The sequence below is a fragment of the Larimichthys crocea genome, chromosome III (assembly GCF_000972845.2).
Source record: "Larimichthys crocea isolate SSNF chromosome III, L_crocea_2.0, whole genome shotgun sequence".
Lineage (NCBI taxonomy): Eukaryota > Metazoa > Chordata > Actinopteri > Sciaenidae > Larimichthys > Larimichthys crocea.
In genome coordinates this window covers 11,254,503-11,275,891 of record NC_040013.1, presented here as the reverse complement: position 1 = coordinate 11,275,891, position 21,389 = coordinate 11,254,503, and the positions used below count along the sequence as shown (strand labels likewise).

Sequence of the window (21,389 nt, the reverse complement as noted above, 5' to 3'; positions counted from 1 at the left end):
AGTTGAGCAAATAACCAGACTCATAGCTCAGTTTTCCTTCCTGACAGAAAAGATGCAGCAAGTGCCAGTGTAAAGTAAACTATATCATTATGTGTGTTTCCTTAGCAAAAACATGTCAAACAAACAAAGGGATGCTTGCACTGCTCTGCTGCTGGGTGCCAGATCTCTGCATCCTCTCTTGATGGCCCCGGGTTACTGATCTTCTTCTGCCTGGGTGAAGCGAGCTGGGTGCCTGAAGTGGGATGGGCAAAGAGGGAAAACTCTGGCCCCGTCCCGTTCTCCACTTTTAATGAGCGCTCCGATCATGCAGGAGTAAAAGTCCAGGTGGAAGAGCTCAGCGCTTGCACACACGACCGCTGGTCAAATATTGCGTTTCAATGAAAGAGTAAGGATTCGAGGGGAAAACTGCGCAGGGAATTACTTTTTTTTCCTACGCCTGGAGGACTGTTTTTACCTTTCCAGGTAAGTTCACCTTCACTGCTCTGCGAAGATGAAGATTTTGAACAGAGAGCTACAAAACAGCTTCTTGCATGAACTTTCGTTCGTTTGCCGCTGCGTGACGTGAATGAATTATCCACTTTTAAAATGATGCGTAATTGCGCGTAATTGATGCCCATTCAGTCCAAGCGGGTTTTAATACCTTTGATGATCAGACCTGCGAGGAATTTTAACCAAATATAGTTATATAAGTTTTTCATGACCTCTTTTTCTTTTGCAGTTTATGGCTTTGGTTGATTTCAGCGGAGAGATTTGACAAGCTGCCCAAATAAGCGCACCACTGCTTAAATTCAATGTTTGTTTAACTTTCTGTTTATTTATCTTCATATTTCTTCCTTTTTATCAAGTAAACACTCCCTTCCTCTTCCCTAAAGTGAGGTTTTTAGCTGAATGAATTCAGCCATGTCATGATCATTCATACTGTTTGTGGGAAACGATCCAGCTTTTATTTATGTTTTTTTCTAGCCTAAGGCACGCCTGGGAATGAAGTGACTCATTTTACCAGTGTAATGAGCAGCAAATGTTTTTATTTCTTGTACATTATGTTTGACATTTCTTTGTGTATTCTATCTGACATTTCTGAACAGTTTGAAGGAGCCTGATTAAGCACAGGTGGTCTCTACACAATATGTCCAGCAGCAGACTACAGGCTCTGGCTTGCACTGAGGCTGGTGCCAGGAATTAAAGTAATTCAGCCAGTTCTGTGCTTGATAAACAAATACTGTCCTAGCAGCAGCAGCCCAAATGGCTACAGAAATGACCTTGTAGAGACATGTTGGCTTTCCTGTCTGTCTGATCTCTCCAATGGTTCTTTAGTTGGCTTGTTGCTACAACACTTGGCACATCTAACATGCTTACAGTACATTTCTGACACCTGTGAATGCAGGGATTTAACACTCCCTGGCACTGGGTGTGTGTAAATACTGCCTTGCTTCAGGCATGCCATCACATGGGAACACTGTGAAACCCAAGTTCAAGGCTTACTCAAATAAGTCCCCTCTAGTCCCCTTTAGTGTTTAGTCTTGTTGTCACACTGGCCACCCCAGACCAGGAATGTGGGTGCTGCTGAAACGGAGGAAGATTGAAATACACTCCTTGTGTTTTGGCATCAAGCTGCATGCCACTGAAGTTCACCAGTCATGACAGAAAACTTTTAGAGGTGAACATGTGAAATAATGACATTGCCAGCGTGTTATCAGCAACTTCCTTCAAACATTTCTACATTTCTAGACTATGGTGCACCAGTCAGAGGTGTGTGTGGTCTGCCCATGCCTTCAGAACCCACTGTGTGCTGGCACAGACAGCTACTGTACATCCTGTTTGCATTATACCCCCTGCATACCTGTGACACTCCTGCCAGGTGTGATGCACATCCTGCATTATCAGATTTCTGGTGTTTTGCCTGCAGGAGCTGAAAATGTTAACGTCACTGCAGCAGCAACAGCAGATCAATAGGCTTTGCATGAAAAACAGCTTGTGTAATCCTTGTTTTGGGCTTGTAATTGTAGTAAGAACTTATCCTGAATTTAATTGCGATTTAATTCCTCAAACTATGTGCCCCGTCTGAGCTGCTGTGTTTGGCACAGAACCTTTCATTTCAGTGGCTGTGAAAATCACTTTGCTAATTTTTTTGACACTTTCTTAAAGTTAATTGTCAGCATGTTCTCAGTTTGTTTGATTTGTGTCCCCACCGAGCAGAAATGTTCAGTTTGGTTAAAAATAAAGCATGATGCCATGCCTTATTTAAAGTTTAACACAGGTGTATGCAAGATATACACCTACACAATATGCGTCCCTCCCTGTTGGTGATTTATGGTGATTAGTCTCAAAGCTCTCACATACCGTGGCTTTCTCCAAAGCTATCCAAGCATGCGATACGTTATCGCAAATCTCATTCTCTGTTTGTTTATGTTTGATCATCAGTTGAATGTGCATGGGTGAGTGTGTGTGAGAGATTGTGCCTCTGCAAGTCCTCTCAGGATCTATTATCTACTGTACAGGAAACTCCCCAGTGTTTGTCAAAGGATATCATTTGCCCTGCGTTTCATTGCTTGGAGAAGGAGGCATTTAAAGGCTCACACTGAGAACACAAATTAAGATGTCTCAGATTATTGTCATTTGTTGCACATTTCATTTTTTCCATCCTGCCTCTCCTAAAGGACTCAGCAGTCTTTTGGAGTACTGTATCGTACAGGTCTACTGTACACTGGGGAACACGGTGTTCATGGGTTAGATTTCCTTGCAGGTGTATGACAGATCGGTTTTGTAGTTTGTATTATCCAGTGAAGCGCGCTGACTCACCTCTCACATGCTGCAGGTCTGTCTCTGTACTGTAGATGTACATATCTGTCCCAGCTTGTTCCCAGCCTCTGCTTTCTTCCCCTGCGAGGACAAATTGTAGTCCTGACTGTGCAGCAGTGATCTACCTGCCTGTCAAAGCACAACACTGGAAAAATCATGTCAGCGCTCATGAATGTCAGATAAAAATGTAGAGCTGCATTCGTCCTATCACTGCCTGCCGCAGCTGTATTGATTTTTACCTTAACATGACATATTATGTTTGCGGCGTGTATTCATTCTAAAACCATCGTTAGCGCTTCAGTGCACAAAAAGCCCCTAATGCACTCTTTATGTAGAAGCTGCAATTGAGAACATGTGCAAATTATCAGCTCGTACAGGAAACATTGTTACACGGCACATTTATATTTTCCAGCCTGGCAGGGCTGTGAAGCTTTATAGCAATGTGATGAAGATCCAGCACACAAAGTTATTATTTATGAGAAAAGAGGTTTTTAAAGGAATATTTAGCAATATCTTGGGAAGTTTAATGGTCCAGTGTAAAAAATTTAGGGGGCTCCATTTACAGAAATGGAATAGAAATATCCCATTTCATATGCTTTCAGTGGCATAATCATCTGGAAATAATGATCATTGTGTTTTTGTTACTTTAGAATGAGCCTTTTGTATTTACAGACTCTTCAATGGAGTCTGACATATTTCTACAGTAGCCCAGAACAGACAAACTTAACTTAACACACTATTCTTTTAATTACCATTATTAAATTTGAATATTATATCTGTATGATTATGAAGCTACGACCAGCAGCCAGTTATCTTAGCTCAGCATAAAGACCGGAAAGAGACGCAAACAAGCCTGACTCAGTCCAAAGTTTTAAAAAAATATATGCCGACCATAACCTTTTAAAACTGGTACAATAAAGTTTATTGAATCCATTTGAAAACTAACATGTAAAAAAGCACTGCAGGGGGTTACGTGCAACTGTTTCTTGGCTAGGCACAGTGAATTCCTGTGGTCTTATTGTCACTGTGAGGTTCCCAGCCAACCCAGGGAGACTGCAGTAAGTCACTGTGCCGGGCCAAGTGGTAGTCCTGCTGTACATAACCCCTCTTAAAACCTCAGCTTACTGTTTTACACCTTAATTTTTGTATAAATCACGATTTTAGTCTTTGTGCTAAGTTAACTGGTTACTAGCTTTAACTTCACATATTGCATAAAAACACGTGTCAATGTTCTTATCTGACTTTCACTAAGAAAGCAAATAAGAGCATTTCCCAAATATATATACTCTGCACTGTTACAATCATTGAGGATAAAAATGCAAAAAAGCCGAAGATATTGCCATGTCATGTCATGTTTTCTTGTCCAGGAATTCTCATTTAATCATATTCTGAGAGCTACTCAACCACAAAGCGAGCAGTCAGCATTTAAATGACTTGCTCAAGGGCACCTTAGTAGTGAGGTAGAGACTTTTACAAATCCACTGCTTGGATAAGCCAGGTGTATTTTTACATCATGTTTTTAATAGTACTGCTTCATATTCCTAACATACACATCAGTGCAATGCATCACATCTGACCTTGCCTCAGAAGTTGCTGTATGATCACATGATCAGATTGAACCTGCTGGTGTGTGGCGGCAGTGACAGACGTGACGCCGCACTCGTGGGAGGTACGGCATTCCTCTGTTAACGGGGAGGCCTCAGTCATCACCTCGCCAGTAAGGAGCTCCGTCCTAGTGGCTCGCTCCCCTGGAGTAGCTCTCATATTTAGTTCATCTTTCAGCCCATGTAAGACTTTCTCTGGCCGCCTGACCTATCCCAGACTTTGTTGTTGTAGTCATCGGCAGTGCTATCATTACTACAGCAGACCTGCAGTGTCTGGAATGACGTCTTGGCGACCCACCTCTGTTCTTGTTAACACAGGCTTTAACTTTGATTTATGTCTTTACATGGGTATAACTTTTGAATCTGAATGACAGACACAAAAGAAATGTTCTGTGTCTACTGTAAACAGTCTGTATTTCAAACTGGGACACAGCTTGATGTGGTTATTGGTGTCAAACAAAGTCATCTAATTGAGCGCAGTTCCCCATTCTTTACACATTAAATGATGTCTGAGTGCATACCCTGTAATTGAGTGTGACTCCATAGATAGAGGGAGGACTCGTACATAGAGTTTTGTGATACAGTGCAGATGTTCGCTGTGGAGCTTCTGGCTGGCAAATACTTTCAGCCTTTTGTAAAATAATTGGAACAAGAAACACTGATCTACGCTGAATCTTACAATATGAGTTACAATAAATGTTTTCAAAATGTTTAATTGGCCACACTGACTTTACGGATGCTGGATGAGTCATTCAGCTCTATGTGTACTTACAGCCCACAGTCTGTCTGCTATTTATCCCAAAATCTCTGGAAAGTGTACCTCAGTGACACAAGTTTACTCTGCCTGCTTTCCAGTTGACACTACAACACTAGTCACACTCAGAAATGTTGACCAAAGTGTCCAAAGTTACTTTAAGCAAGAAAGCAGGAAGCAGGAAATGGCTTTCAAAGGATACCACTTAAATTCTGCAGCTTCTCTTCTCTCTCTCTTAGGTTGGGAGGTTATACAAGGACATCTGGCTGACCTGCTAAACCACCCATCATGAACAGAGCATCACTCACTGCCATCTGCCTCGGTGAGCAACTCTCAGTCTCAGTCTCTCTGCAGGAGTACGCTGGTTTTAAATATATCATCTGTGACTCCACTTTTCTTTCCATTCACACCATCAAACAGTAGTATCCTCTCTCATAGAGGTCTTGTGTGTGTACAGTAAACACACTGATGATTATATTACTTTGTCTGCTATTATGTGAAACTCCCTCTGCCTCACCCACAGCGCTCCTCCTGGCCTGCACTTGCTGTGCCAAGCCTGATGGATCAAAGAACAAGAAACCAAAGCAAGGTAGACATCATCATCAAGCAAGCCTGTAATCTCCGTTTGTCCCAGTGTTACAGACTCCACTGACTCTCTCCACTGCAGTCGCTTTTCATTCACTTGTTCAAAAAATGTTGAATTTCTGTATCACTACATGTAAAGGCTTTAAATATCGAGTTATAAGCTGGAACGAAACTTCTTATCTCATGATAAGATATAGTGAGAATTTGGATCATTTTTATATATTATGATATTTAAAAAGTCTAAATGAATCCCTGTATTATTAATTCACAGGCAAAAGGATTTCTAGACATTATAAAGTTGGTTTAAAAGTTGCTTCAACTGCATTACTACAAACTTCAATATAGTCAGTGCAAGGCTGCACCTAACAATTCTGCTGATTATTCTCTCTTAATTAACTAATTATCTGGTCAATAAAATGTAATTGAATATGTAAATTGGGCATAATGATTTCCTAAAGCACAAAATGTCATCAAAATTCTTGAAAAACCTGAACCCAAAGAATAGGTTAAATTTCACGTATTACAAAAAACAAGCAACAATAAACATCACATTGGAGGAGCTGAACCAGGGGAATGGTTGGCATTTGTATATAATATGTTGTCCCTCCACAGTTGTTCCAGACATCGAGTGTGATGTCAGAGCAGGAAAGATCAATCTCCCAGAGTTCATAGTCAAGTGTCCCGCACACTGTAAGGAGACAAAGCAGCAAGTCTATGGGACAGGCGTGTTCGCCTCCATCTCCAGCATCTGCAATGCAGCCATCCACAGGTGAACAGCAGAGTGATGAATCACACGGGACACTTGTTGTTTTTTAACAGTTATATCTAATACAAACTGTCGTGTCCACAGTGGCATCATCACCAACACAGGAGGGAAGGTGATTGTGAGGAAGATGGCCGGACAGAACACTTACAAAGGCACCAATTCCAATGGAGTGCGCTCTCTGTCTTTACCCAAGTGGAGGGAGTCGTTTGTTGTCTCAGGTAAGGTATCAGTGATTAATTGTTAAACACTGAAGTTCTTCAGGATTAGTCCTCCAACCAACAGCTGGATCTGTGTGTTTCAGTGGGAAAGCCCAAGAAAGGAGTGATCTACCCATCTACGCTGGACTACGTCCCTTCAAGGCCAACCTACGTGAAAACAAGTGAGAGGAGCATTTTTTTACATTGGCATCATGCATCTTATGTGAATATGACTTAGGTGACTTAGGTGCATAGTTTGTTGCAGAGTGATTTGACAGTGCCCAGTCTGGATGATGTCCAGACATCTTGGTTCAAACTGAGAAAATTTAGATACTGGGTGGAGAGTTTTGACGTGTCTAGACTACATATAACCAGCACAGCATTTCATTGACTGTATTTTATACTGACTATATAAAAGACTAGTGACTATATATAGTCACTGAAATGCTGCTGACGAAAGTTTATCTAAGCTAGACATGTGAAAATGTTCACCTCTAAAGCTGTTTTAACCCAGACGTCTTTTGGACTACAAATCACCAGATCAGTGCATTCTGGGCACAAAAGGTTAGACAGACATCCCTACACTAGACTCTGGCATGCTGAACTTTACTCAGGTTGAACAAGGAGTCAGGGCGCTGCTGTCTTGTAAAAAATGTCAAGAATGCCTCACTACTCAGCGGTTACTGTAGACGCTCATCCTCCCCATCCATCCATCTTATACACGTCCTCCTTCATCTGTCATCTCCTTTCAGGTCAAAAGGAGGCCAAATCTCCTGTCACCACAGCGCTGCCAATGACAACAACACCTGAACCCCCCACAACTACAACACCTGAACCCACCACCACCACTACCACCACACTGGCTCCCACCACTACTGCCACTACAACTCCTCCACCACCACCCACTACTACCAAGGCTCGAGCTGCCGTCCATAAAGTCAGGGATGCAGGTGATTTAAACACACACACACACACTTCATGTTCATTGTTTTAATACATACATGTAGAAACAGCTAATTCTTCTAAATCAATGGATCCATGTATGTTATGTGGAGGATTGTGTATTTACTTGGATGCAGGATGCTGTTAATGATCCAATAATACCAATCCACACAGAAGATCCACTGCAGCCAGTGTGCCGTCTCGCTAATGTGTGACTAACAACATTAGCGGCTTGTAACTAGAAATGGTGTTTGGCAGAACAAGCTTTCATTTGTGTGAAACTGAGTGATGAAGACGAATGATTGCAGCTGGTAATTACAAGTCCCAACTGCAATTATGACAAACTACGGCTGGTCTGTGATGAAGTTACAGTGCTGTTCAGCCTCTTCACTGACTGAATGACTTAACTGTACACTTGATTGCCAGACTGTTCATCACTGTTATTAAATGAAAACATTATCAGGCGGTAATCACGTTGAGTCATCTGCCCTGTTTTGGATAAAAATCGGGCTACAGCTAGTAGACAATGCTGCAGTATCTTAAGGTATGTGTGTACATGAGATGGGCTGTGTGCCAGGCAACCTCCCAACCGTTTCTTTCTCCTTCATTTTCTGAAACATTATCTCTCCCCTCTCCATATTGGCACCCCATTTGTCTTTCTTCTATCTAGGCAGCAGTCACCCATACCTTGCTTCTGCGGCAGCCGCAAGTAAGTGAAGCAAAGCAAACAGGGGTCAGCACTGTTTTTTTTTGTTGTTTTTTGGTGGCATGAGGGGGTACGGTGGTGTTGCTTTACACGGGGAGCAGCAGGAACATGCGTTTACATTAAGCATGGGGTGTTAACTTCACATCAGGCCAATGGGAATAGTGTATCATCATCTGTACTAAAGGTGTTCTTAAAGCAAGTTTGTCTTTATCAATGGCACAACTTGTGTGTTTAATAAGTGAAACAAGTTCAGTTAACTTGTTTTAAGCCAAAAACACTAAACACTCCATGACCCGGGCTATCGGTTTATACTATTTTATCTAAGTTACATAACAAATCTGTGTCAAATTATGCCCACACTCTGTTATTCTCAACATCGGTATAGGACAGTCACAGAATGGTCAAGGAAAGAGTCTCAGCCCAGGTATGTCAATACTCACTGATTCTGTAGCTCCTGAAAAAACTTTTACACCACATATAACACTTCAAGTTTAACTAAACCATGGCATTTCTTCAAAGTATTCAGAGGAAGTGCCTATCCGAATAGATTCCCACAGCGGGCCAGTGCAGGTAAACCAAGCTATAATCCTCCTGATGTGTCTTTTTTTCATTTCATTCTTTCAAACTAGAGATTGTCTCAACGTTTGCTATTTTCTCTATCTTTCTTTTGTACTCATACATAAACTGTGCATGGCATCACTGCTCTGTTTATGCTCAGCTGCTTTAAATTACTTTAACACAGGGCTGGACCAGACTGTTCTGGAGATGCCCAACTTCTGTTCTGTTGTCTTTCAAGTAAAATACCACTGAATTGCAACTATGTTCACTTTGTATTAGTAAGCATTTATTTATTTATTACCTTAGTACTTAGCAGTACACATGGTCATTATTTATTAAAGTCTGTGTAAAGGCAATTGTGATATTTCTTTCAAAATACATTAAATATGTTGGAAAATAATTGCTGAACATGTTAAAAAGACTTTGAACTATATATTACTGAAATGTGGAGTTAGAGGTTTTTCACCAGTTTTCAGTCCAGGATTTTTTGGGCAGTCCTAAAGAGTGGCTCGATGACCACCCTGAGCATACCCTGCACCACTAGCATAGAGATATAGATTAAATTATCTCGCTTAGAGTGTTTCAAAGTTAGTCATGTCATTTTATGAACTCATCTCGCACGTTTCAGTCGCTTCAAAATGGCTGCTTGACTACTCCCATGAGTCGACATGGCTTCAGCAGACACGCCCCCACAGCCCTGGAACTGGGAATACTGCTCTTTATTTTTCTCAAATTTTTTACCCAATTTTGACACCAAATTTCAAAAACTTGTCAATATTTTTACTCATTCAAATTTGGCTGAGTGGTTAATAACACTTTCTTCTTTGGTCTGACAAACTCAGAACACATACTTATTATTACTTTACATGGACTTTATTATAAGATACATCCTCAGGGCACCATAAATTTCTGAACCAAATCCAGTTGTTGCTAATCCTTGCCATCCCTAGAGCCACACTGCCAGCATGGACAATACAGTGTGATTACTGAAAAAATATTTTCTAATAAACTAAAAACTAAACTATAAAACAATTATCATTTTGTGTGATCACCAAATCTAGATGCAATCAGTGTTAAAGAAGCATCCACAGCCTGTTAATGTCATCACTGATCACATTTGCTGCACAGATATGATTTATACTTTTGTTCATCAGCACTAAATTGAATTGGCCATCTTCCATGACAAGCTGGTACTGTATCAATTTTCTCCATGATGTAATACATTATATCACTGTCAAACGTCATCAAACGATAAATAATAGACTATATTACTTTATCTGCCAGTGCAGATAAACAGGTGAATAATATTTAATGTTGTCAATTAATAAATTTTTCTTCCAAACATGGTCCCAGGTCTGCGCAGACCAGAGGCAGGATCGGCTATCAGGAGACAGCCATCCTCTCCAGTTGGCCCAGGTCAGCCTCATCATTAACACACACATGCATAGTCAGAGTAACAAGCAGGGAGACATGGTGGGACTGACAGGGAATGTGGGTCACGGGCAGAACAGGGGACTTAAGTCTTTGTTGGAACAAGAATCCAGGAGGTGTAGACTGCTGTAAGTCTGACCTTTGTATCCACACCCATAAGCCCCCGTGATCTCCACCCCAGGGTCACCACTAATCCATTTCATCAAGCATCTCAGCTAACATTCCTTTTTACAATATCCTCTACCATCATGCACATCCTCTTATTCATGTTTTCATTCTCCAAGATGAAAAGAGGCAAATGAAGCAGAGTTGAGGCTTGTAAATACGCCCAGCATGTATCCTTTTGTTTTTGATATCATGCTGCGGACAAAATGCTTTCAATTCTACTCAAAGCAAAACAGCTGGGCTGCCTTTGCGGATGGTGCCCCCAACCTGAAGCTCTCTTCTGCCTGCCTTTCTTCCTCTTTTTTCTCTCTTGTTCTATCTGCCTGTTTCTCATTGCTACAAACAGCTTTTAACAGGGTTCAGCCAGCCCCACCCGAGCGGACTTCTACCATGAGCCAGTCCAACCCTGGTAAGTATCTCCAGACCCTGAGTGGGAGTCCTCAAACTGAACTAGTTCACACACACTGGTATAGAGAAGAAGAGAGGTCTGATCTAAAAGGAGGAAATCTGGGGCAATAAACGCTGGTTGAAATGTGTTATAAAGCAGCACTAAGGTTTATCCTCTGCGGGATTCTTTTGTTCAATGCTTGGACTATGACTTTCACTGTGCCATTGAAAAACGAGAATGTTGATATGCTTCAAAGATGAGCGATGATATGATATCATTGTCCTGAATTCATCTTGTGCCATATCTCCATATTTCTGAGACAGCGGCGAACTCTCAACTTTCTCTTTTAGATAAGACCAAGATGAGAAAAACGCTTGTCAGTGCTGTAATAACATCTTATGACAGCTCCCATCTGGTCTGGCCCCTTGCTCTTGTAAATGCTTGCAGAGACGTATAGAGAAAGAGATGAAAGCAGCAGCACCAAGTGGTCTGGAGCTGCTCCCAGAGAGATGTATGACCCGATCCACAGTGCAGCAGGATCTGGGTCCACTCTTTAGTCTGTCGAGAATAGAAGGCTCTCGCCATTCAAACCAGGCTAGGTTTGGCTCACTGAGGAATGTGCTTCTGTTTTTACTCCTGTGGAATGCAAAACCATAGATCCCTAAACTTAGATAGAACTATATCCATTTAAATGATGTTTGATTGTATGATATTATTTCTAAAATGCTGTGTGAGCTCTTTCAAGCTAGTGCATCATTTATCTGGCTGACCTGATTTCACTCAAGTCCGTAAAGTGATCAGTGCAGAGAACAGCTATTCAGATTGGCAGCTTGTGGATAATAATATGATACTTTATTGATCCCCTTAGGGAAATTCTTTATACTTGAGGTCAATGGTCAGGGGGCGAGATCAGCTATACAGCAGCATTCCTGGAGCCGGCAGGGATTCCACGTCTTTCTCAAGGACATCAAGGTGCATGCTTGATGACGTTGGAGTTTTAACCCCTGATTTATGGGCTGAAGGGCTTTCTCCCCAGTTGCTTTGCCAGCCCGCTGCCCTAAACAGATGTTTGAATTTATTGCTCAGTTTTCTGGAAGTGTTACGATCCAGTTTAGCCTTGCATATGTAGTGAGATATTCAAACTTGACAACCACAAAGGTTCTTTAAAAAACTGTAAAACTGTTCGTTGGGTCTCTGTTTTATGACTTTCAGAGGATTGCATGTTACCTGTTACAATCAATGGTCAGGATTAGTATCCCCAATCCTGTTCTGACCCTCTGTCCACAATGATCACGGAATGATCAGGAGAGTTAAACCCAATCCTTTTTAAGCACCTGTTTCATCACAAAAAAACAACACTACTGTCTGCTGTATGGCACTGAGCCTTTGACCAGAACCAGATTAAGCTAGAGATTAGCCTTCTATCTACACTGTCCCTGGTTTGACACCAACTTTAGAATAATACTCCCACGCTTTGCTGTGAGCAGTGGCTAGGCTCTCCCAGCCTGTCCCGGTCAACAAAGGTCCTGCGACACTTGCTGTCACTGGATGGGAACCTCAGAGTCTAGGCTGTGTGTTTGTGTAAGCTGACCATCCACCGCAAGGGAGGGGTAAACCAAAGTGTGTTGTCATGGCTCAGTTAGTTCAGACATGCAATGCACTGTTATGATTTTGCTCAGCTGTTTGTGCTTCTAGTGTTCAATCACATTTCAATTAACTTTGAGCCATTCAAGAGTCTGAGATTCAAGAGAAACTGACAGATGTTTTTTTGCCACGTTATGAGTTAAGACTTTGCTCCTGTGTGATGCCAAGAGCAACTGATAAAAAACTGAAAAATGAGAAACACATTTTCTCCGAGAGTTGGGCTTCCTCTGTCTCTCTAAACTTCAATAAAACAACCTTTAGTCACTCAGTCACTGTCTGTCTGAATGACTACTGTATGTCTGGTGTCTGACTCAAGGTTGAACATCTTGTGCATACCCCACTAATAACGTGGTTTAGTGGAGGTCACAAGTATGCTCCTCCTTGATGCTTGTGCTGAACACAGCTTTTTAATCTTCCCCTGCACAGCTTTTCCCAGAAGGGATTGGGCCCCCCCTTCCTTTCCCCGACCTGACTGGTTCCCTGGAGCTCGACGACCAGCAGGTACAGAATACAAAATAGATCATGCTTCTTTCGCAATTCATGAACACAAGTTTACTGTTTTATTAAATGTTTAAACTGATTAAGGTAAGAATGGCATGAGTTCAATATTTGCGATAAAATGTTTCCTGTTACAGCAGGTGTTGTACGGAGGCCTTCAGTGGTCACTCATTCATACATTTAATTTATTCTGTTTTCTTGTGAGTTAATTTAATTTGTTTTCTCGAGATCTCAAGTTATTAATGTCACTTTATTGAAATGATAAATGTTGTTATCTCGACATAAGGGGATCATTTTCTCGTGATCTCAAGGTAATGAATGATAGTCTAGAATATTATTTTTTACCAAAAACAAAATACGCACATATCACATTACACGTCTCAGCCAATAAGAAGAGTGCAACTTCAATATGGATCTAACAACTATCCTTTTGTTTTCTTCAGATATTGACTTAATTATGGCATTAACCCGTTATCTCGGGATGACAACATTTGTTATTTCGATGTAATGACACAAATAAATCTAGATCTTGAGAAAACAAATGAAAGTAACTCATTATCATGAGAAAGTGCAGGAAAGAAAATGTAGGAATGCATGACCGCTTAGGGCTTCTGTAGTGTCGTATGTCCATGCTCTAAAAGTTTTTTATGTTTCACTAAATTTAAGCTTTTAATTTATAATTCCAGTGCCGACTGTGTGGCCTTAGTACATTTTTTGGAATTTGTACCTATAATCAGAAACAGTTTTGTAAGTGTTTGTTTAATTTTACAGGTTACTCTATGGTGATCGATAAAAGTGAAGTGGATTTTTTACTTTTAAAGTCAGTTTTGCAATGAAGCATTTCATAACATTTTGTATCATGTACAATTACACCGGGTGTCAAGGTAAATGTGGGTGATTTTGTGTCAACTTAAGCTCTACTTTAATGTCTGTCAGAGCAAGTCTATAACCATGCTGGCTCTCTCAGTGCTTCAAGCTAATGCTCACATCAGCTAACATGTTGACAACATGGATGTATTAAGAGAGACTCTTCTTCTGATAATACATTCATAGTTAACAATGCTAAAATGCAGGTACAAGGTTTACCACTATCATAGTGTAACGTGTTGTAGTTGCTGATGCCTCCACCTTCTCTGCTATGTATTCAGATGTTAGTTATGCAGCTCCAGACTCAGGATACACGTGGACTGAGACGGACACACCTGAGATTACAGGTAAGTCAAACTCCATCGGGCAACACAACATGACAGTCTGGTGTGTACCGCTCCCGTTCATGGCGGCAGGTTACTACACCTTGTATCCATTTATGCTGCATGTGCAAACACAGCATGCTTGATACAGTTAGGTATCTGCTGACCATGTATGTGTTGAATTGGCTACATCTGGAAGTACATGCAATGTGTCTCTCAGGACGTTGTGTTTACATGCCAGCTGCCTGCCATATGAGATATTCCTGTGAAGTGTGAAAGAGAAGATCATAGGGCAGGTTTATTGTCTGTGCATGTGAGAGAGAGAGACACTGTGAGGTGATAATTCTGCACAACGCCATTGTTTTCACTGGTCTGGGATTGGTTGGGAAGAACATGCAACCAATCACAACCATGGAAATGTGTGCTTTGCCCTCGGAAGTTCATTGTGGGAATACTAATGGGTTTCACAACATCCTCCTCTAGCTCGGGATCACAGGCCTGATATCTCAGAATTTGAGCGCTGGTTTTATAACTATGGACCGTACCGTAAGTGTTTTTCCATTCTTTTTACTGGGAACTAACAAGACTTGGGGTTCTGGTTTTATAACATGTTTGGATTGTGATTATGTGGAGTACAAACATGTTTGAATGTTTTCTCTCAGTGACACAACACTTCCCAGACATGAACACACTTTCATACTCCCATTAAAGCACTACGTTGATTCCTGTTTCTTGTACAAGTTTTACTTATTAGTGAGGTTTACATGATGTCTACAGTGGCTGAGTAGTGAAAGCAGCACATTATCAGAGCATCTTAACTTATTAAGATAAAAGCGCATTTGTTCTGTCAGATGTGTGACAACACATAAAACGCCTCATGTATAGACAAGCTTTTAGACGTGCTGATTTTGTCTCCGGACAAAACCCTGCTAGCTGTTTCCCTCTACTTCCAGCCTTTATGCTGAGCTAGGTAAATCGCCTCCTGGCTCTAGCTCCCTACTTAACACACAGACATGAGAGAGAGTGGTATCAATCTTCTCATTTAACTCTAAGAAAGAAAGCAAAAAAGTGTATTTCCCAAAATGATGAAGTTGTTTTAGAAGGAACACATGTTCGATTTGTTTTTAGTTACAGCTTTCACACTTAAAAAAATACAAACCACTTACAATATGGCCCACTGACAAAATACAAAAGGGCATACAAACGCCCTCACTTTTAGATTACAGGCCATGGTTGCATCTGTTTGATGACACAGCCGAGCCACCAAATCTAAGTTGAAAGGACATGGTTTGGAAAAGCAAGAAGATGAGCCATTTCCAGTGTGCGCCACAAAAGTACCACCACACATCCAACCAAATGAATCATGGAGCTGGAGGCAGCAGCAGCAGGATGTAATGCCATGGTGTGTTTACAATAATTTCACGTGTTGTGTGTCACAGTTTGTCATTTGTCAATGATGTCTTCACTTTTAGTGCCTCGCTCGCCTGTCTCAGATAGCATCCGTGAACTGCCACTGGACACCACCCATACAAGAGGTTAGTAGTGGTTACTATGGCTACATACACTTGTATCCAGTGAGTTCTCAGTTTGGACACAACATGTTTCATTGCAGACTTCATTCAAACTTTATTTTGTCTTTTGCTTTTTAATTATGAGTAGAATTGAACAATTAGACACATATTAATGAAAAAACAACAACAAGAAACTTCTTCATGTATATGATGTGTAATCAGTTACTTGCTGCTTCTTTGGTATGTGCAAATGCTGAGCATGTATGATATTATCTCTGCAGTGGAGCCAGTGGATGCCTGGAGGCCAAAAGCAAACCTTTATGAATCAGGTGAGATAGCTTGCATTGCTCCTTTATCCGCCCGCCAAACGAGTCACTTTGCCAGTAAGTCCTCGTTTCTGACTGTAAGTACAAACCAAAATGAGGCTATCCAAGAAAAAAGCATCTGGCTTTCTGCTCAGCCTGTAATTGTAGGGATTTAAGTCAAAGTCAAATGGCATGGTTGGTTGGGGATAAAATCAGTTCCTGTTTGCCATAGTTTTGCCACAACAACTACTAAGATTTGGGATCTCTGGAAAGCGGATATTTGTAGTGTGTCGTGTTCAGTGGAAATTTTACCAGACTTTCAAATTGTTTCTGCAAAAAGCTGAGCAAAAATGAGCTTTGTGGTAAAAGAATGGAAAGTACTGAAGGACATGTTTCCATGACAACACATAATCAAATTGGCCTAGATGGTGAAAAGGTATTGTTTTTAGAATGCATACGTCAATGACTTTTAAAGGACACAAAAATAATGAAACTGTCTTCTTTAAGTACAATTTTTAAAGAGTAGATTTTAGCAGGATATCAGAATTCTGCTTTAAAGACTTAATGTGTTTCTTGTTTGTTTCTTGATTGTTAGGCTTCAGTGTGAGAGAGCCAGAACCTGTAGCCCGAGTACCAGAGCCTGTGTCACAGGGAGATCCAAGTATGTCCTTTATACTTCTTTAAAGCCACTGTGTGAAGAATTCATGTTTGATTATTGCATCTTTAAATGGATTAATTATGTTTTTGGGCAATTCTGGTGAAAGTTGGAGTATTTATTTAAATGTATCAATGTGTCAAAACCTGTGCCATGCGTTGACAGTCATGTTTTTGCAGATTGTAAAGTGGACATTGCCTTCCTGATGGATGGGAGCTGGAGCATTGGGAGAAGGCGCTTTAAGATCCAAAAGGACTTCCTGTCTGAGGTGGCTCAGGCCATCAACGTGGGTGTGGCTGGACCCATGATGGGTATCATCCAATACGGGTAACCCCACTGCTCCTGTTGTTCGATTTTGTATCATTTTTGGATGCAAAAGAAAACCTCACAGTGCTTGTTGCTTTGTCTGAAGGGATGACCCTGTGACAGAGTTTAGCCTGAAGTCTTACTCCAACTCCAAAGAGGTGAAGTCAGCCATAGAAAAGGTTGTTCAGAAGGGAGGTCTCTCCAATGTGGGTGAGTGACCTGCTGTCAGCTACCAACTACAGTAAATGCCTACAGACACAAGTGTGAAAGTGAAAGGGGTGCAATTGTCGCATGGTTTACTACCCAGGCACATTTTCACATGCAAGGATGGAATTAAATCTAAATTTGCTGCGAGACACTGTCAGCTAAATTACAGTCCTACTTCTGTAAGCCGTGTTTTTCCTCTGCTCTGACCAAAAAGCATTTGGTTTTACCAGCTCGTGGGGGTCAGCTTTCAGTGGGCAAGTGCTGTTTTTCAGCTTTGGTTGGTGCGTCAGAATGCATCCACTGCCACATGCGTCTTTATGACTTGCTAAATTTTGCATTCACGTACAAATAGTGTTGTGTTTGCCCAAAAGTGCTCTCTAATCATGTAACAGGGTGAATGGCTGAAGCTGTAGTCTCCAACTGAGCCTCCTCCATCTTTTAGACCACTAGCAAGACTATGACAGTTTAAATGATAGACTATCACTATTTCTGTGGTGATATACAGTTAAAACAATGCACAGTACATAATACACAGGGACTATATAAAGTTTTTGTGCAGCATACAGTATTTTTCTAGAAGGTTGCTTCTGTACATATTTGTTAGTTAAGACATACAGCTCCCACAAAATACTTCGGTCCATAATGAGCACTTTTATGAGTAGATTTATTTCAAGTGTCCTTTTGTTTCATTTCATATTGTGCAGACTATGTATTTTTATTCACTCGTTGAGTAAGAACCACAAGAATAACAGACTATCCAAAATGCATTCCTGCATTTCAACCTCAGACTTCTATATAAAGTAGATGTAAAGTTTTAACTATCTCTCTGCTGCCCCCCTGTGCACCGACAAAGCAAGGCAAGACATAATTTACTATCAGGTAAAATACAAAAAGTCCTGCAATAAGCTGGCGACTTGTCCAGGGTGTACTCCAGCCCCACTTTGACGCTGATCAGGATAAAACACAAAAAATGTTCTGTGACAAGGAAGGCGGTTATAAATTTAAAGCAAAGCTTAATTTAAAGAAACTTTGTGTTCGTACAGCATGGAGAGGATGTGAATTTGTATTTTTATTTGGATGTGGAACTCAAACAAAAGCTGAAATATTTGAATATTATAGATTTACAAAAATATTTTCCTGAGGTGTAAGAATAAGGCCATGGGTGATGATGATGATTACGTTTTAGTTTGTTGATCAGAGAATTTGGATTATTGCTTATAAAAACAAATATGCATGGGTACATGTGTACACATGCATGAACATATCCGTATATCTATATATTTTTGTGTGTATGTGTATGTATATATTAATATACAGGAGATATAGTCTATGACTTACTTGATAAGTAAAGGAGAAAGAAGGAACTTCCTCCGTTCAACATGTAAGATTTAATTTGTGTTTGTGTGTTTAAATGAATTTAATCATGCAGTTTGTATGTCGGTTTGTCTACTTCATTGTTTTTCTTTTACATGTTTGAAATAAAATATAAACTAACTAACTAATTAACTAACAGGAAAGGCCCTCACCTACATCAACAAACAGTACTTCAGTGACACCAATGGAAACCGAGGAGGAGCTCCTAACGTGGCCGTGGTGCTGGTGGACGGCTGGCCCACGGACAAGGTGGAGGAGGCTTCTCGGCTCGCTCGGGAGTCTGGCATCAACATATTCTTCGTCACCATTGAGGGTCCTGATGACAACGAGAAGCAAAAACTGGTTGAGGCCAACTTTGTTGACAAGGTGGAGTATTGACACAGGGCTGTGTGAGTGCTTCATAAGAACATGTCAGTTTGAAAAAGTGTGTCTTTTATTTCACAGGCTGTGTGTCGGACAAACGGCTTCTTCTCCCTGCCTGTGACCAGCTGGTTTGCTCTGAGGAAGGCCGTGCAGCCTCTGGTGAAGAGAGTGTGTGACACAGACCGCCTGGTGTGCAGCAAAACCTGCCTCAACGCCAACGACATCGCCTTTGTCATCGATGGCTCCAGCAGCGTGGGAACTGGCAACTTCCGCACGGTGCTTCAGTTTGTTGCCAACGTCACGCGGGAGTTTGAGATCTCTGACACGGACACACGGGTCGGGGCTGTACAGTACACCTACGAGCAGAGGTTGGAGTTTGCCTTCGGCCAGTACAACAACAAGGCCGAGCTGCTGAACGCCATCAAACGCATCAACTACTGGAGCGGCGGGACCAGCACTGGTGCTGCCATCACCTACGCCGCAGAGCAGCTTTTCAGCAAATCCAAACCCAACAAACGCAAGATCATGATTGTCATTACAGATGGGCGCTCCTATGATGACGTCATTGCACCTGCACTGGCTGTCCATCGCCAAGGTCAGAGGTCAACCACAACAAAATCTGAAATATTTGATTTGTTTTAGTTCCTTAACTCTTTAAAGTTTGAAGGAAAAAGGCTTTGACCCAGAATCACAGATATAATTACACATGAAGTATGTGTCAGTCCACAGCGAGGTGTCACACAGTGTGTGTTTGATGTGACAACCACATGTGATGTGCCGTGTGTGTAATCTACTGTCCCTTCCTGTGATCTAGGTGTGATCGCCTACTCCATCGGCATCGCCTGGGCAGCCCAGGATGAGCTGGAGTACATCGCAACAGACCCCGACAAGGAGCACTCTTTCTTCGTGGATGAGTTCGACAACCTTTACAAATTCGTTCCCAAGATCATCCACAACATTTGCCAGGAGTTCAACTCCCAGCCCAGAAACTGAGGACTGACAGGTGGAGGGGGAGGTGTAAAGAGAGACATCTTTGATCCTGGGCTGTCTTTACAGAACACCGATTGTAAATTTACTCACTCTGTTGCCCAGATGGTGGTGCTGGATTGGCTGCGGTGCCCCAATCTAAAAGTGAATCAGCATGTGGCCCCAAATATACAGACGGTGCTAATAGTAAAGGGTGACACTTTACTGTAGGCTGTGGTGCCAGTTATTCTCTGCTGGTGCCATAAAGAGAACAGAGAATCCATCATTTATTTTAATAATTTTGGATTTTTAAGTTGAACTAAGGGTTTTATTAACATTGCTAATGTTACTTATGCTTTATTGATAAGTTATAAGTCATTAATTAGAACAATACTTGGGCTGCCAGGTTGTGAAATATCCCCCTATATGGTTTTAATCTCCAATGAGCGATCTGACAAATTAAACTTGTAACTAACTACAAGCTTGTAAAAGCAACTGACATGCTGGGATCTTTCATAACTTGAGAACCCAAAAGTTGTTCTTCAATAAAGCATTAGTAAATGATTATTAAGATTAATGAAGCCCTTATGTACAACTTATTGAATATTTATATAGGCTGCCTTATTAGGAAGTGATACCAAAATGATTAACAAACAAAAAGCTACCTTACTGGGATATGGTGCTTGCAGAGAAATGTAGATTTAAAGCATGCCTAGCACTTCCTCTTATGGCTTAACATACTTCATAAACTTAATAATATGGTGCTTTTATATAATTCTCTGTACAGAGGATATACTTTCTTAGAATTGGTGCGTTTTGATCTTCTTAACAGGAGAGATTTGATAGTAGGGACATTGTTAAAGTTCCTCTCAAAGACTATGGTGCTGACACCGAGTGGTAATTTGTAATGAGTGCAACCAACAAAGTGGAACAAAGAAGTGAGAAAAGAGGAGCTGATGGCGGGTCGTAAGCAGTAGTTCATCTCATCACTCTTGTTTTCTAATAGTGTGGTTGCTTCTCACATTGCAAGCATTTCTCAATTTTCCTGAAAGAGTATTTATGATTTTCTTCCTGTTATGTCCTATTTGTACATATGCATATTAAAAAGGCCTTTGCTAATAATGTTCAGATAATTGATCAATATTTTTTTTGCAATTTTTAATAAAATAAAGAAAATGAAGAGAACTTAAAGTGGCTGATGTCGTCTGAATCTTTTGTCGATTAGATTGTAGCAATAAGTGTCAAAATTCCTGACACACAGACATGATACAAATAATGTTTGTCACGATTCAATGTGACTTCTACTTTCAGAGGACGTCATCATCTTTGTAATGACATGTCCGCCGTGAATAATCACCAAGAATCTTCTTCTTCTTCTAATCACCAAGAATCCTTGAACACACAAGAAAAAAAAAGGTGATTCTTATACCTGAGAGTCCTCACCTTTTAAGTTTACTTCAGTGTCAAAATAATCC

At 41.0% G+C, this 21,389-nt stretch overlaps 1 protein-coding gene across 5 annotated transcripts; it reads left to right on the top strand.

Moving 5' to 3' along the window:
- Positions 1–193: 193 nt before the first annotated feature.
- On the top strand, positions 194–21,094 carry vit (vitrin). 5 transcript variants are annotated; one of them, XM_019266234.2, is made up of 23 exons: positions 194–462; positions 5,397–5,479; positions 5,681–5,746; positions 6,355–6,511; positions 6,593–6,726; positions 6,810–6,887; positions 7,458–7,655; positions 8,318–8,356; positions 8,739–8,777; positions 8,873–8,923; positions 10,265–10,327; positions 10,854–10,916; positions 12,966–13,040; positions 14,186–14,251; positions 14,711–14,773; positions 15,700–15,762; positions 16,020–16,067; positions 16,639–16,704; positions 16,878–17,025; positions 17,111–17,214; positions 18,725–18,951; positions 19,030–19,543; positions 19,763–21,094. In XM_019266234.2, exons 2-23 carry the CDS (start codon positions 5,446–5,448, stop codon positions 19,939–19,941), a joined length of 2,475 nt encoding a protein of 824 aa, XP_019121779.1. In that variant the 5' UTR covers positions 194–462; positions 5,397–5,445; the 3' UTR covers positions 19,942–21,094. The 5 variants fall into 5 exon arrangements, with proteins under 5 accessions (XP_019121779.1, XP_019121780.1, XP_019121781.1 ...); XM_019266235.2 differs by lacking the exon at positions 10,854–10,916; XM_019266236.2 differs by lacking the exon at positions 14,711–14,773.
- The last annotated feature ends 295 nt before the right edge of the window (positions 21,095–21,389 follow it).

Excerpts from the sequence above, each read along its gene's own strand:
- vit (XM_019266234.2), top strand. The coding sequence starts at position 5,446 with ATGAACAGAGCATCACTCACTGCCATCTGCCTCG. Across the intron at positions 10,328-10,853 it reads ATCCTCTCCAGTTGGCCCAG|CTTTTAACAGGGTTCAGCCA; the intron begins GTCAGCCTCATC and ends TGCTACAAACAG. Across the intron at positions 15,763-16,019 it reads GGACACCACCCATACAAGAG|TGGAGCCAGTGGATGCCTGG; the intron begins GTTAGTAGTGGT and ends TTATCTCTGCAG.